The following is a 15,845-nucleotide window of genomic DNA, read 5'->3' as shown; positions in this document are numbered from 1 at the left end:
TTAATAATAAATAAACATTGAACTTTAATTATTAAAAAAAAAATACTTATTTGCCGTAACAAAATATATACGTTTAATCAATTTAATAAAAAAAACTAAACAATTGACATATATAATTAAGTGAATTTTCCAACTAGGAAATGCCATCTACTTTATTTAGAGCAATGTGACATTGAAAAACATTTTATATATATATATATATATATATATATATATATATGGAAACTTTTAAAACAAATACATCAATGTTTCAGTAATTTTTAATTATAAAAATATATATAATATGAGTCCTTGTTAAAAAATTAATGGAATATTTATACAATATATATAATGAGTTGTTTATTTAGTCCAATATGAATTAAAAATAAAAATTATCTACAAAATAATAAATTTAAAAATTCTTATTCAATTATTTTAAATTAAATTTCAAATTTTAAATTTTTAAAAAATCTAGTTAGTTATTTTAAAAAAATAATTATCTGAAATCCTCTAATACTCTCTTCTTTTTCAACTGGCAGTCATCCTACATTCATCAATAATCATCCCATTTCACTGTCGATACTTGACTTGCCACACGTCACTCACTCCTTAATAAAAATAACCATTCACTTAAGGATAAAAATAATTATCCGCATACCTAATGAATTGAACATCTAACATATTTTAATTATATATAACTAAACTCAATCCAATCAAAATAATCATCTACATAAAAATAAAATAGCCATCCACATACGGGGGTGGCAAGCGGGTAAGCCCACCCCGCCCCGCCCCGCTAGAAGCCCGCCCTTCCCCGCCTAGTGAGGTGGTCCCAGAACCCTAACCCGCCCCGCCTAACGGCGGGCTAGCGAGCCGGCGGGCTAAGCCCGCCAAATAACCTCTTTTTTTTTTTTTACTTTTAACTATTAAATAATATATATAAAGACATAAAAAAATCTCTCCTATTTTTTACTTTTAACTATTATAATTTCTAAAAGTATAAACAAATTATAATTTTTATATTCACAAACATTAAAGTCTTTGTAATTATAAATATCTAATAAATATAATTATAAACCAAGTTTTCATCCAAAACATAATTATAAATATTGTTCCCAAAACAAAATAAACATAATCCAAAACATAATTATAAATATTGTCTCTAAAACAAAATAAATATAATTCAAAATACTCAATTTTCATCTTCATTCTCTTATAAGTTGGGTTGTGGGAAGTTGGGTTTTGGTAAAAAAATTGTAAAAATACTCTTTGCTAAAAAAATTTTAAGCCCGGCGGGGCGGCCAAAGCCCGCCAAAGCCTGCGGTTTTAGCGGTGCGGGTTAGGCAGTCCCAATTTTCCAGCCCAGCCCGCCTTTTTTGGCGAGTTACGCGGACGGGTTTAGGCCCGTTTGTCACCCCTAGACATACCTACTAAAATGACCATCATAAATTGACCATTAAAATAGAAGAAGATGATGAATAAAAAGAAAAAACTATTATTGTGGTGAAACATAATTTTAAAGGACTAGTCATAACAAAAGCGGCACTATTGTAAAGCATAGGGTTCAAATAATGAAAGAAGCTAACCAATAACCATGCTTGGATAAAAGAAGAAGAGTACGGTGGTATCATCGATGAGAAGAAACTTGAAGGAATGGGAAAAAGCAAAGTCGGTTTGGAAGAGAGGCACGAAAATAGCGGCAGCAACGTTAGGCTGAGCGTCGGAGAGCGAGGCGCATCGGGCTGACTGGCGGAGGTGAGGACGGTGTTGGTGGGAGGATGCGGCGGCCTCGGTATGGACGGCGAGAAATTCAGCGACGCGAGATGAGAATCGAAGAAGATGACGGTGAGTTTTGAACGTGTATTGGATGTTATGATAAAATTAGAAATAACCGTATACAATGTGAAATGATTTAAATACTAATTTTAATTTTAAAATTTAAAATTAAATAATTAATTAATAATTTAATTTTTTATTTTAATTTTTTTAATTTATTATACACAATTAATATTGATTCCCAATACTTTCTCATATAGATATATATAATTAACATTAACGGTTAAAAATGATTGAAAAATCAATATATTGATATACTTAAAATTTTATAAATATATATATATACATAGATGCTTTGTTGGAATCACGACCTGGGAAGTGGGAAGTTTCCACGAAGTTTCGTAATAGTAGGTGCGTACCCTTAGATTTCCATTGACACGCACCAAATTAAGGTCGTTGAAGTCAATCTTCTATAATCTCTATTTCCTACATACAAAACCCAGAAAGTAATAATAGCTTTTTCTCTTCCCACACACTTAAGAAAGAAGTAGTAAGAAGCTGCTAATAAGTGGTATCTGCAATGGGATCAGACTCTCTTTCACTCAACACTCAACACTCATCCACTTCTATTTCCAAATCCACACATCTTTTTCATACGGTATGTATTATTATCATTATTTGGTTTTCTTATTTTAATTACTTCCATTGCACATAAAATCATAATATTGATGGATATTAAAATGTATAGGAAGATGCGTCTTCTTCAATAATGTAAAGCTCCTTCAGATGATAGTTACACTACTTAGCATGGAAGTGGCAACTCGTCGATTTCATAGATATATTTTCTCATCATCTCATGCATGTTCAGGTAATTATTTTATATAAACTTTCTGAAATAATACAGGATCTGATCATAACATCGAAAATAGTAAAATTAAATCTATTTGTTTTTAAATAATTTAATATAAAAAAGTTATTTTAAAAATAATATTTTTTATTGTATAAATGAGTTATATATATCTGTCACTGACTAGTACTCTTTTTTGTTATACATATACAATATTGTCACTTTTTATGCAAATTTTATTATATTTTTAATAATTAAGAGTTTGATAGTCAGGGCGGAGTTTAGTTAAAGACAAGGGACCATGGCCCAAACTTTTGAAAAAAAAATTAGTAATTTTTTTTCAAAAAATAAAAAATTGTTCAATTGGTTCAAATATTTTGTTAGACTTAAAATATCAAAGTTCAATTTTCATCTTTTGCTTTTATTGCACAATAATTTTTAGTTTTAAATATTCAAAACATGTTAGATTTAGACTTAACTGAGTGTATTCGCATTTTGCAATTCTCTATTCAATAAGCAACACTTTCTCTACCTTTGAGTTCAAATATAAAAAGTTAGGTATTTTTTATTTATGTAATTTAGTATTATTTTACATTTTACATTTTACTCTTTATTTAATTTAATTTTTTATATGATAAAAAATATTAGAATATTCAATAAGTATTGATATTATTGTATTTATATAAATTGATAAAAAATTCAATAAATATTATAAATTTTAATATTTGTCATTCTAACTTCTTTTTTTACATATTTTACAGGATATATATTCAAATTTTTATATAAAATAATCATGAAAAATAAAAAAATTGATGCATTTTTTAAGAGGAAGGCTAATATTCAAGAAAGAGAACATATAACTTTTACAATATCAACACCTGTAGATAGTTCTTCTACTTTAATGAATCATGAAAAAAGTAAGATACAACCTCCAAATGATCAAAGAGTTGCATCTGATGAGTTTGACCTTAATTTTTTGAAATAAGACCGTGGAAAACGGCTTTAAATTTGACAATATCACCCAAATAAGAGAGATGAGGTTAGACGAGTTTATCTTAAATGAGATCCATATCAAAAACATCTTGACAATTATCTTCTATCTGCCCCCAAAATTTTATTTCAAGCTCTGCCACTGTTGATAGTAATATACTATTATTTTCAAAATCAAACGGGACATAACATTTCTTAAGGACCTTCTCTCCCTCCAAAAAATACTTATATTATTTACATTTTTTATATATCTTTTAAACATATATAAATTGAATCATAAATTGATAGATGAGTAGGTATTAGATGACTCTTTAGATAAATACGCAAAGTAGTTAGCATAACAACTGTGTCTGCATTGATCTTAATTATTAATGGTTGGAATTATTGTATGCTTTATTTGTACTTGCACAACGATCTCTACATTTAGAAGAGTTGAATTAATTAGATAATTTGTTAAACAGGCTAGTAATTAGTTATCAGTTATGAGTACTGGCACTTACCATAGTATATGTTGTATAATTCTATGTTTAGAAAGGAACCAGAGAAAAAGAATAGTAAAGCGATAATGAAAGTTTGTTGAGCGTCGACCAAAATATAACGGAATGCAGCGCCACTCTAGCATTGCCACCCAAATAACAACTCATTTTCAGTCCTCATTTTAATTATAAAATAATTGAAAATTTTATTACTAATTTTGCTGGTGAATTTTAATTTGTGAGCTCTGTGGTTTAGTGTTTGTTGCTAATAATAAAAATTAATTTATAATATTATTATTACAGTGTAATTGGCGTGTGTGCGTTTTGTGCGCGTGGGCCTTTTTTGTTTCCCACGCACGCGCAGTAATAAGCAGCATTTGAAAGAAAGCGTTGTTGCGGTTGTTGATGTTATCGGCTGGTATTGGCATTCGAATTCGCATTGGGATTTGCAAATATGACCAACGGCCACATAACCGTAACCGTCGACACCAGGCATTCTGACGCCACCGAACAGCGACGCACTCCTCCTCCTCCTCCTGCTGCTGCTGCTTCCGCTGCCGTCAATCTCGATTATGACGACGACGACCACAACGACGACGACGATGTTGCAGATCCAAATGATCCTTTCGATATTCAACACACCAAGCATGCGCCCATCGAGACCCTCCGCCGTTGGAGAGTAAGCATCCTTTTCTCTTCTAATCATTTGTTTTCTCTATTTTCTGTATATATTACGTAGCTCGTTCTGCAAATCTGCAATGCGGCGTCGTTGTTGTTGTTGTGAGAGATCCATGCAATGCTCGAGATGTTTTGAGCTGAATGAGAGTTTCGTTCCGTTATTTTGCTGTTTGATTTTATATCTGTCATTTCGTTATAGTGATATGCAAAGCTGATGATGTATCGAAAGGGTTGAATAAAATAGTAACGAGATATTGTTTTTCTTGCTTCTAAGGAGAGGTTATAAATTAAGTGATTCCTAAAAGGTGAAGAAAAGCAATGTCTGACGTATCAGCTTTTTTATATTGAAAAATTAAGATACAAATAAGGGAACGAAAGAGATAATGATGCACGAACTTGAAGTATTATAATATGTGTGAAGCAATATATGTTCGGTGAAACTTATTTCGCATTTATTTCGATGAAGATGCGTTTTTCTTTTTCCTTTTTTTCCCCTCCTTTTAAAATTTGATAAAAAGGATATATGAATGAATTATAATTGAATTTCTGGTTGGTAAGCAGCACTTAATATTCTAATGCAGTAGATTAAGTCATGGATAATTCACCAATTGAAGCCAGTTTAGACATCATTTTAATCACCGGATTATGTTCAACTACTGTAATTTTATTAGAAATATTATTATAGTATAATGCTGTTTTTTGAGGAATCTAATCTTGAGTTTCTCTCGTGCAGCAAGCAGCACTCGTGCTCAATGCATCAAGGCGCTTTAGATATACCTTGGACCTAAAAAAGGAAGAGGAGAGACAGCAAAAGAAAAGCTTGATTAGAGCCCATGCACAAGTCATAAGAGTAATGTTTTGAAATGGCAAAGATGTTTTCTATTGTTTCTAACCATATTTCACTTTTTTTAATCAATGTTTAATTGTTATATTAGGCAGCATTGCTTTTCAGATTGGCTGGTGAACGTGAATTAGGTATATTTTCTTTCTAACTTATGTACAGTTTCTTTTACTCTTTCACTCTTCAAAATTTAAAGATTTTGGTGACCATTTTTTGTTCCTCTATTAAGAAAGCAGTAATATGTTAACTAGCCACCATTGTACAGATTCAATTATTATCTGTTACAACCCTAAATACACATAACTGCATGTGATTTTTCCATCAGCTGTTTGAGTTACTTATTAGTTGTGACGAACCTTCAATTTATATTTTGAATTATCCAGTGATAACAGCACCGACACCTGCACATCCAGTTGGTGACTTTGGAATTGGGCTCGAACAACTTTCTTCAGTTTCTAAGGAGCAGAACACTTCTGCTTTAGAAGAATATGGAGGGGCAAGTCTACAATATATTCTTTTGGCTATTTAAGTAATATCCTTTGCTAATATTATCCAGTGATATCTTGTTCAGGTCAAGGGCTTATCAAATTTATTAAGGTCAAATCTCGATAAAGGAATTAGTGGAGATGATGCTGATTTACTAAAAAGGAAAAATGCTTATGGAACTAACACATATCCTCGGAAAAAAGGAAGAAGCTTCTGGGTATAGTCTTTATGATTTTATCCTTCCTTTTTTTTTTTCCCAAAAGAAATTTCAGTTGATGAATTAATTGTGAATTTGATTGATTTACAGAGGTTTTTATGGGAAGCATGGCAAGATCTAACTCTTATAATATTGATTATAGCAGCAGTTGTCTCATTGGTGCTTGGAATAAAAACAGAGGTGTGGTTAAACTCTCATATTTTCAGATCATAATAGTAAATTGAGCATTGGTGACGAATGGTCTGTGCCTCTGTAGAAGGAAATGAAACTTAATTATGAGTCAGGAATTCCATATATCTTCTACACGAAGAAACTGATTCATCACCCTATGTTTTTGTCGAATGTGATGCAAAAATTGGGTTTATTAACGCATACAATTCATGCAACTTAAAAAAATTAATAAAAGATGCGATTCTAGTTGTCTTCATGAAATCTATGTTCTGACATATTCTTGTCCTCAATCATTGAAGTATGCCACTAACCTGCCATACATTATAAAGTGAAGTGAATAATCTCTAGTTGATATTCGCTATATAAAAACAGTTTACTACATCCAGTTATCGTTCTTGTTGTATATAATGTTTCTTCCATTCCGTTGAAAGCATTATGATATTATCAGTATCTGAGGTTTATTCTTGCTTTCATTTATAACTGCTAGGGTTTGAGTGAAGGATGGTATGATGGGGGAAGCATTGCTTTTGCGGTTTTTCTGGTCATTGTAGTTACAGGTATTGTGTACAATCCTTATTTTCTTTTACAAGGTTGTTTTATTTTGTATTGGATGGAAAATCAAGAAAGCAATGAATTAAATCCAATCTAGAGTATGTCCACAAGAGAGTCACTTTGAGATTTGGATAAACTTTTGCTTTATGCTCTCTTTTCTTCTCTTCTTTTTGGTTTTTTGCCGATAGTAAAACAAGCTGTATATCGATTCAGTTCATTGCTGAATTTATGTGGTTGTATTTTCCTTTTTATCTGTCAGCTGTCAGTGATTATCGGCAATCTCTGCAGTTTAAGAATTTGAATGCAGAGAAACAAAATATACAGTTGGAGGTGTGTAACATTGTATTATTGTAACATAACTTTATTTGAAACCTTATCTATGATCACGTACTAATGAACTTGTTACAGGTCATGAGAGGTGGCAGAACAGTTAAATTGTCGATATTTGACATTGTTGTTGGTGATGTAGTACCGCTTAAAATAGGAGATCAGGTGAATTTGCATTCTATTTGAGTTTGTTGGGAAATTGAAGAGTTTCCTTTCTGCATTTCTTACTGTACTACTTTGCTCAGGTTCCTGCTGATGGAGTATTAATCACGGGTCATTCACTTGCCGTTGATGAATCCAGTATGACGGGTGAAAGCAAAATTGTATGTTTCTTGTACCTTCTAATCACGTAAATTATTGGTTTTTAGTTTATGACTTTTAAACAAATAGTGCTATGCAGGTTCACAAGGATCACAAATCACCCTTTTTGATGTCTGGTTGCAAAGTGGCTGATGGAGTTGGAGTTATGCTGGTATAATATATTATATCCTCTGATTGCTGGCGTAAAAATAATTGAATTTTGGTGCAAAAAGTATCCGTCTTATTAAAATGTTTTTAATTGAATAACCTAAGTGTTAGTAATCCCCCCCCCTCTGGAAAAGTGTAACTTTGATTTTTCATTTGTTAAAGATCCCTCCTTTAAAATTTAACTTTAGTTACTGGTTGTTTAGATAAGTTTGGGTGTCATTCTAATTCAATGAATTTAATTTTTGTTTCGTATAATAATTATTATCTTTTTATTAAATTAAATTATGATTCTGTTGTTTTTGGTTGTTCTATCTCTGTTAAAAAGTATGTAGTATAATAACTGCAGTGGATTCACATTTTATACTGCCATCTGTAGGTAACTGGTGTTGGTATAAATACAGAGTGGGGATTGTTGATGGCAAGTATCTCAGAGGATAATGGAGAAGAGACTCCATTGCAGGTTCCACTCTGCTCCACCATCCCATTAGATAGAAAGAAAGAAAAGCTGTTACTTTAGAAATTACTTGTTGATGTGTCAAAACTTAAACTACATCTGTTTTGTTGGCATGCAATAGGTACGTTTGAATGGAGTAGCAACTTTTATTGGTGTAGTTGGGCTTTCTGTAGCTGTTTTAGTGCTAGCAGTCCTCTTGGGCAGGTAATCTTGATTATTATTTATTTTATTATTATTTTTAAACATTTAATACTGATAGCTCACTAAATAGGCTCAATGCCATCCCTGACTTACAATGTCATGGCTTGAATTCTAGATACTTTTCTGGCCATTCTACTGATGATGATGGAAACGTGGAATTTGTTGCCGGAAAAACTAAAGCAAGTACTGCAGTTGATGGCGTCATCAAAATTTTCACCATTGCAGTAAGTCCGAGTTTGAACTATTTCGTCCATCTTCTTCTTCAAACTTTTAGTAGTTTGAAACTAAATACGGAGCCATGCATGCAGGTTACCATTGTGGTTGTCGCAGTGCCTGAAGGTCTACCTTTGGCTGTTACCTTAACGTAAGCACATGTTGGTAGGTTATTTCGACGACATAGGTGTGATATTATTGTCTTATTTTAATCGTAGTTTTCTTTGTTGCTTTCTATTATAGCCTGGCATACTCAATGCGGAAAATGATGAGAGACAAAGCCCTGGTTAGTATTGTCTAATACCGCCACTATGATATCTTACTTGTGCCAATAATTTGATGTTGTTATTGATGTTAGAACATCTTTATTCTTTTCTAACCACTAAAGGTTTGCAGGTTCGGAGGCTGTCAGCCTGTGAAACTATGGGCTCTGCGACAACAATATGCAGTGATAAGACAGGAACATTGACCTTAAATCAGGCAAGATCCATATATAAATCCCTGAGTAAACTAAAAATTACATATGTGCAAATGAATCAAATCTTCAGAAAAGTTATTTAATATATACAACCAATCTTCTATTTAGTTGAGGCGGTTTTGGTTTCAAAACACTTCTGTCATTACAGCTCTCCCAAAATTTTCAGTCCACTTGTGGTGTCTGTACTGCTTTCCATCTTCCATGCTTAATTTGATTTCATACTCTGATTTCCATTGTCCTTTACAAATTGCTGGCTGTTATATTTACAAGGGAAGGATTTATTTATTAAGGATAATATGGAGAAATAGAAGAGAACTCATAAAATATCAGTAATTCTACTAGTAGCTTCAGCTGTCCTGTTGTTGTCTTGTTGAGATGTGTTCATGTTTTTGTAATAGACATTGTCTATCAAAGGTTTTACAATTTTCCCGTCAAAAGAAAAAAAAAGGGTTAAACAAATTGTAACATGTGTACTATTTCATTCTTCCTAATTCCTACGTGTGTGTTAAAATCCATCAGTTATCCTTCTCAAAGAATAAAATAAATAGAAGAATCCTTGAGTTATTGTGGTTTGATAATAACTTATTTTGTTTCATTACAGATGACTGTAGTTGAGGCATATGTTGGAAGGAACAAATTAAATCCACCAGATGACTCATCAAAGTTAAATCCGGAAGTTTTATCCTTGATAAACGAGGGCATTGCCCAGAATACTACTGGAAATGTTTTTGTGCCTAAGGTTTGCCTTCGAACATAATTTAACAAGTGTTTCTAGGATTCCATTTTATGCTGTATAGTTTGGTGCTAATTTATGTGCTCTGCTAATAACAGTATCTTGTGATTCTTCAAGTTGAAAACTTCTTACAGCTTAGACATAATTGTTGATGTCTGAGTCATTTAATATTTATTAACCGTTACATTTGTGACTGAATTTGGTTTCGTAGGAAGGGGGAGAGGCAGAGATTTCAGGATCTCCTACAGAGAAGGCAATTCTTTCATGGGCAGTAAAGGTACCTTTGCTGTTTTTCCTCTATTATTATTATTGCTCTTCCACGCCTTCCCTCTATTGATTGAAGCTCAACTTGTACATATTGCAGTTGGGTATGAATTTCAGTCTTCTCAGATCAAATACGACAGTTCTCCATGTCTTCCCCTTTAATTCCGAGAAAAAAAGAGGCGGTGTTGCTGTGAAGCTGGTGAGAATTTGATATATTTGTTTGCCATTCATTGTACTTTTGAACTAGTATCAGAGTATTCATCCCTTTAGCTTTTGATGATTAACTTTGCTCGTGAATGAAATGAAGTTATAAATGTGAAAGTGTTTTCTTTGTTATTATGGTCATATCACGTGCCCAGGATACTTAATTCTTTTATTGATTCATTATATTAATTTTCATCCATCATTTCTTTCGTAATATCTTGATAGGAGGGCTCTGGAGTACATATACATTGGAAAGGAGCTGCAGAAATACTTCTTGGAGCATGTACGCAATATCTTGATTCAGATGGTCATTTGCAATCCATTGAGGGAGAGAAGGTTAGCAGCAACTTCAAGTACTGAGATGAAAATAACTGAAATGAACATTGGAGATAAGGAAAAAAAAATCTTTTGATGGATCGGTATCAATATTTAAGAAACATGGAACGTGATTACCACTAAAATCACCTTATTCTTATCAATTCGATTAGAGTGTTGTCTGAAGCAACTTACTCTATGCCAAAGTTTGCAAAATCAGCTAACGTAACAACTGATAATATTTCACAAAGTATAGCAATCGAAAGCAGTTGATAATTTTTCTTTTTCAGCATCTTCCAAGTTGATTAATTATTGTAAAACTTCTTTCAGGTAGCTTTCAAGGAGGCTATTGATAACATGGCTGCTCGCAGCTTGCGTTGTGTTGCCATTGCTTACAGATCATATGAATTAGACAAAGTTCCATCTAATGAAGATGATTTGGCCCAATGGTCGTTACCAGAAAATGATCTTGTTTTGCTTGCTATTGTTGGAATAAAGGTAAAATTCAAGGATAAGTTTTCCTGTCAGTGTTAAACACTTAAACTTGATTGTGTCTGATAAATTGAATATTCATAAGTATTGTTTTAAAAGCTCAAGGCTCTAGGGATGCGTATAACGTAAATGTATTACGAGATTTGATTTATTTATTTATATTATTCTGGATGCACTTCGAAATATTTTTTATTATTTGAATGTTGTACTTGGTCCATATGATCTCAAATTAACTTGGTCTATCCTTCATCTAAGCTAAAACTATTCTGTATCTTTAGGATCCTTGTCGCCCTGGTGTCAAAGAAGCAGTGGAACTATGCTCTAAAGCTGGTGTCAAGGTAATATATCATTTTGAAGTTTGATGCGTATAGTTTTCATATTGATTAATCAAGGCTCAATTTAATATCTTCATGTTTAGATAGTAGCTAACATGAGAAATTAATTAGTGAGTCTGTTGGGACATGGTTTCATACTTTATCCCAGCATTAGTGTTAGTGTTACTCCAAAATGTAATAAAAGGAAACACACATCTTACACAATGAAGTATGAACTCACAGGTACGCATGGTTACCGGAGACAACCTTCAAACAGCAAGGGCAATAGCTTTGGAGTGTGGGATACTTACTTCAAATGAGGAAGCTGTTGAACCAGTTATAATTGAAGGGAAGAAATTCCGTGCACTAAGCGAAAAAGAAAGGGAACAGATTGCTAAGAAAATAACGGTATTCTTTGATCCTTTTTATTCCTTTTCTCTTTTAAAAAATCGTGTACAGTAGACACAAATATTCAAGAAAGGAATTTCCACCACCAGCAACAACAATTAAGTCTTATTCCACTAAATGAAATCGGTTACAAAGATCAGACAAAATCATAGTACTCTATCCTACTGTATGAAAGAATTTTATTCTTCCATTAATATTCTTAAATGAAGGAATGCTGTCCAAGTTCGTTATATATTTTCTGATTGTGATTATCATAATATATATACAGGTCATGGGGAGGTCTTCTCCTAATGACAAGCTTTTGCTTGTGCAAGCTCTACGTAAAGGAGGTGAAGTTGTTGCCGTCACAGGAGATGGAACCAATGATGCCCCTGCACTTCACGAGGTCTGTCTTATTCCTTAGTTTCATCCATACAACATTCTAGGATATAGATTCTTGCAATTATTATAGGTGTTCTGGCTAGTTGGTGTTCAAGTTTAACTTCTGTCTTTGGGCCATCATTATTTGATTACACAGTCATGTTCCATTTTCCATGAATTTAAATTAGTTTCCTTATAAATTTGTATAGTTGATCTTGTGTTTTACTATTTTGTATTTTAGGCAGATATTGGTCTTTCTATGGGCATCCAAGGAACTGAAGTTGCAAAAGAAAGCTCAGATATTATAATCCTGGATGATAACTTTGCGTCAGTAGTAAAGGTAAGTGTTTTATTTATTGGATTGAACATCTATTATATATAACATGTCCTTTAGTATTGGTTTACCACAGTTTGCTTTTGGCCCTTTAGGCATAAATATAATTCACCATAAAGTTTTGCTTACCATGGCTAAGAAACATGGAAATTTTGCTGATGCACTGGGACAATTAGAATTTGACTTAACGGGAAATTTATTCCACTAAGACAGTAGGTGGATTGGTCCAATGCTAAGAACTTCTTTTCACTCTTTGTGTAGGTTGTCCGGTGGGGACGTTCTGTTTATGCAAATATTCAGAAATTCATCCAGTTCCAGCTTACTGTTAATGTTGCTGCTCTTGTAATTAATGTTGTTGCAGCAATATCCTCTGGTGATGTTCCTTTGAATGCAGTACAGGTAACCTACTCTATCTCTCTTATCTCTCTATGATTCTATCTCTCTTCTCTCGGGCGTAATATTATTTTGACTCAACAATTCAACATCTACTTTAGACTCTAAAGCAAGATAAACAGATGAATAATTGTTTGCGCATGCTGATGGGATAACTTCCTGAATCTTGAGTGTTGTGACGTACATAAAAATATCAAATCATGTAAGACACTAGTTGCCAGTGTATGGCAGAAGATTTGCTGTCTAATTTGTTTACGCTAAAAAGCCACCAAAAGCAAAACTCTACATGATTTATGATCGTAGTTCAGATTTTTCTTTTGGTTGGCTACTTTTCTGGCTTAAACTTAAAAATTCACGTGTCAGCGTTTAGCATTAAAACCCACGAGCTGGTCAACTGGCTGTATTACATATACTGCATGCATCACAGCTGAATTAAAAATGTATGTGTTGGTTTTTAATGTACATTCTTTTTGGTACGTACAGCTTCTGTGGGTCAACCTTATCATGGACACACTTGGGGCGCTTGCACTGGCCACTGAACCACCAACGGACAGCCTTATGCGCAGAGCACCTGTTGGGCGAAGGTTTGTATATGTTTTGATTGGTTGGTTTTCTCATGAAGAGTAGTCTAATACTCCATTTTATGTTTTTCACCTTTTTGGCTTTTTTGCTACATATCCAGATACATCATTTAAAAAAATGTACCAAAAAGTAATGCCAGATAAAAGGATATGAAGAGTATTTGTTTAACGTATTCTTGCGGCATAAGTAATGCACTGAGCGGGCGCTTAAGTGCATACATACATGTATATGCGCCTTCTATTTATTTTATTTTAGTTGTAATATATATCATGACGAATTCAAGGATGCTTTAGGGGGACAAAAAGAAAATCAATCTAGTGTTCTATATTATTTTATCATGGCCTTATGTTGTCTTTCAGGGAACCTCTTATAACGAATGTCATGTGGAGAAACTTGGTTGTACAGGTAATTGTTTTTCTTAATTTTTAATTTTTATTTATTTTTTGTTTGGTGTTGTAAGAGACTTGTTGTAGTTCCTTATCATATATCCTCTAATGGCATTACTTGTCATCACAGGCTGTCTATCAAGTTACTGTTCTTCTGGTTCTGAACTTCGCTGGTGAAAGTTTCATACCTAAGCAAGAAACTAAATCCCTTGACAGTCAAACCAAGAACACTTTAATATTCAATGCATTCGTCCTGTGCCAAGTAAGTAGATTTTAAAAGTGAGAATGGTTTGTATAACTTAATTTTGATGTACTCATTTAGTATCTAACTCCATTCGATAATAATGAGATCCAAATTAAATACACCAAATTCTATCACTATTTTTATAAAATCTAAATATAAAAATTTGTGTTGTTTCTTTTGTCAATGTGAAGGTTCAATTTTTTTAAATTTACTTATATGTTCAAATATATAATTGTTAATTGATCATAATAAATGTTGGTAAATATAACATAATATAAAATATAAGGAATTATTAAATCTTTTAACAAGCGTAATAATTTTGTCTCAACTATCTACTCTACTAGAAAGAAACATGAATTTAAAAACTTGAAGAAACCATATACTTTACTAGAAAAAGTCTACATAAGTGTCGTGTGCAGTATTTATCAAGTGTAAATAATTTCTAAAACCTTTTAGAAAGAAAAAAAAAAAAAAAAGTAAAAGAAACTATGCTGGTGGTCGGTTAAAAATGACCCCATTGCATATAATGTAGACATAAGCATCCTTGCTGGTGACAAATTAAATGTTTTTCAACTTACAGATATTCAACGAGTTCAATGCTCGGAAACCAGAAGGAATGAATGTATTCCAAGGGGTGACTAAGAACCGTCTTTTCATGGGAATTGTTGGAATGACCTTTATCCTTCAGGTTAACAGCCAACATTTTGTTATTTTAATGATTAATTTTTCAACACTTGCATGTTTTTCTCACATTATCGTACTTAAAACCGTAGATAATTATCATCGAGTTCCTTGGAAAGTTCACCACAACAGTGAAACTTGATTGGAAGCTGTGGATTGCTTCTCTTGTTATTGGCATTGTCAGGTTAGTTTACTCATCCTGCAGTAATTTCTGATTATAATAGTTATGGAAACTTTGCAACACATTTTAGTACTCTTATGGAGACTGTTCATGACCCGGATTAGCCGAAAACTCGGTCTGGTCTAAAATTTTTGGAATCAATTATATTTAAGTTAACAATTTTTGCATGCAATATTTTGGTCGCGTCTGGGTTATATAATACTAGTTGGTTTAATCCTACCTCTGAAAACATTCAAGCTTAAAAAATTATGCATGTGCTAAAAAATATTAAAGTGGAGATGTGGGACAAAGTCATAACGAGTGCTTTTGCCAATCACACAGCTGGCCTCTTGCTGTTGCCGGAAAACTCATTCCGGTTCCCAAAACACCATTGTCACGCTGCTTAGCCAAGCCACTTAGAAGATGGAGAAGGTCTCGCGCACAAAGTCAACTGAACACCCCCAGCACTAATTTTTCACGTTAAGCTAACTCCTGACAAGAAAAGCAACTATAATTCAGCATTACTACTAATTAATCCCTTCTTGTATTTTCAATGTGTTTAACTGTATATTAAATGTATCATTAGCCATCATCATTTCACAATGTCCCGAAGGGATTCAAACGCAAGTATGGCAACGATTTAAAGTGTTGTGCCTTTTCCTTTTCTAATACTTATGGGTGAAGATGTACATTATAACATTTCTAGATAATGTTAGAATTACTAGCTGCTAGTTCATGAATGTTTTGTGCCGTCATGTCCATGAAGCGATCAGTTAGCCCAAGAAAGAAAAAGAAAACGGGTATTTGTACATCAGCCATTC

At 32.9% G+C, this 15,845-nt stretch overlaps 1 protein-coding gene across 2 annotated transcripts; it reads left to right on the top strand.

Moving 5' to 3' along the window:
* Positions 1-2,091: 2,091 nt before the first annotated feature.
* LOC112775252 (calcium-transporting ATPase 9, plasma membrane-type) lies at positions 2,092-15,765 on the top strand. 2 transcript variants are annotated; one of them, XM_025818769.3, is made up of 35 exons: positions 2,092-2,413; positions 2,504-2,623; positions 4,372-4,747; positions 5,480-5,596; positions 5,682-5,721; positions 5,971-6,083; positions 6,159-6,290; positions 6,381-6,470; positions 6,949-7,018; positions 7,273-7,343; positions 7,422-7,505; positions 7,586-7,663; positions 7,741-7,812; positions 8,185-8,268; positions 8,384-8,466; positions 8,579-8,687; positions 8,772-8,827; positions 8,920-8,962; positions 9,073-9,156; positions 9,756-9,893; positions 10,099-10,164; positions 10,252-10,350; positions 10,581-10,691; positions 11,001-11,168; positions 11,441-11,500; positions 11,720-11,884; positions 12,153-12,269; positions 12,486-12,584; positions 12,840-12,977; positions 13,455-13,555; positions 13,913-13,958; positions 14,070-14,201; positions 14,764-14,871; positions 14,957-15,048; positions 15,367-15,765. In XM_025818769.3, exons 3-35 carry the CDS (start codon positions 4,523-4,525, stop codon positions 15,506-15,508), a joined length of 3,333 nt encoding a protein of 1,110 aa, XP_025674554.1. In that variant the 5' UTR covers positions 2,092-2,413; positions 2,504-2,623; positions 4,372-4,522; the 3' UTR covers positions 15,509-15,765. The 2 variants fall into 2 exon arrangements, with proteins under 2 accessions (XP_025674554.1, XP_072083169.1); XM_072227068.1 differs by having other exon boundaries at positions 2,122-2,413; positions 4,433-4,747.
* The last annotated feature ends 80 nt before the right edge of the window (positions 15,766-15,845 follow it).

This window comes from Arachis hypogaea, chromosome 19, assembly GCF_003086295.3.
Source record: "Arachis hypogaea cultivar Tifrunner chromosome 19, arahy.Tifrunner.gnm2.J5K5, whole genome shotgun sequence".
Lineage (NCBI taxonomy): Eukaryota > Viridiplantae > Streptophyta > Magnoliopsida > Fabales > Fabaceae > Arachis > Arachis hypogaea.
The sequence above is the reverse complement of the archived record's forward strand: the minus strand, read 5'-3'. Positions and strand labels throughout refer to the sequence as shown.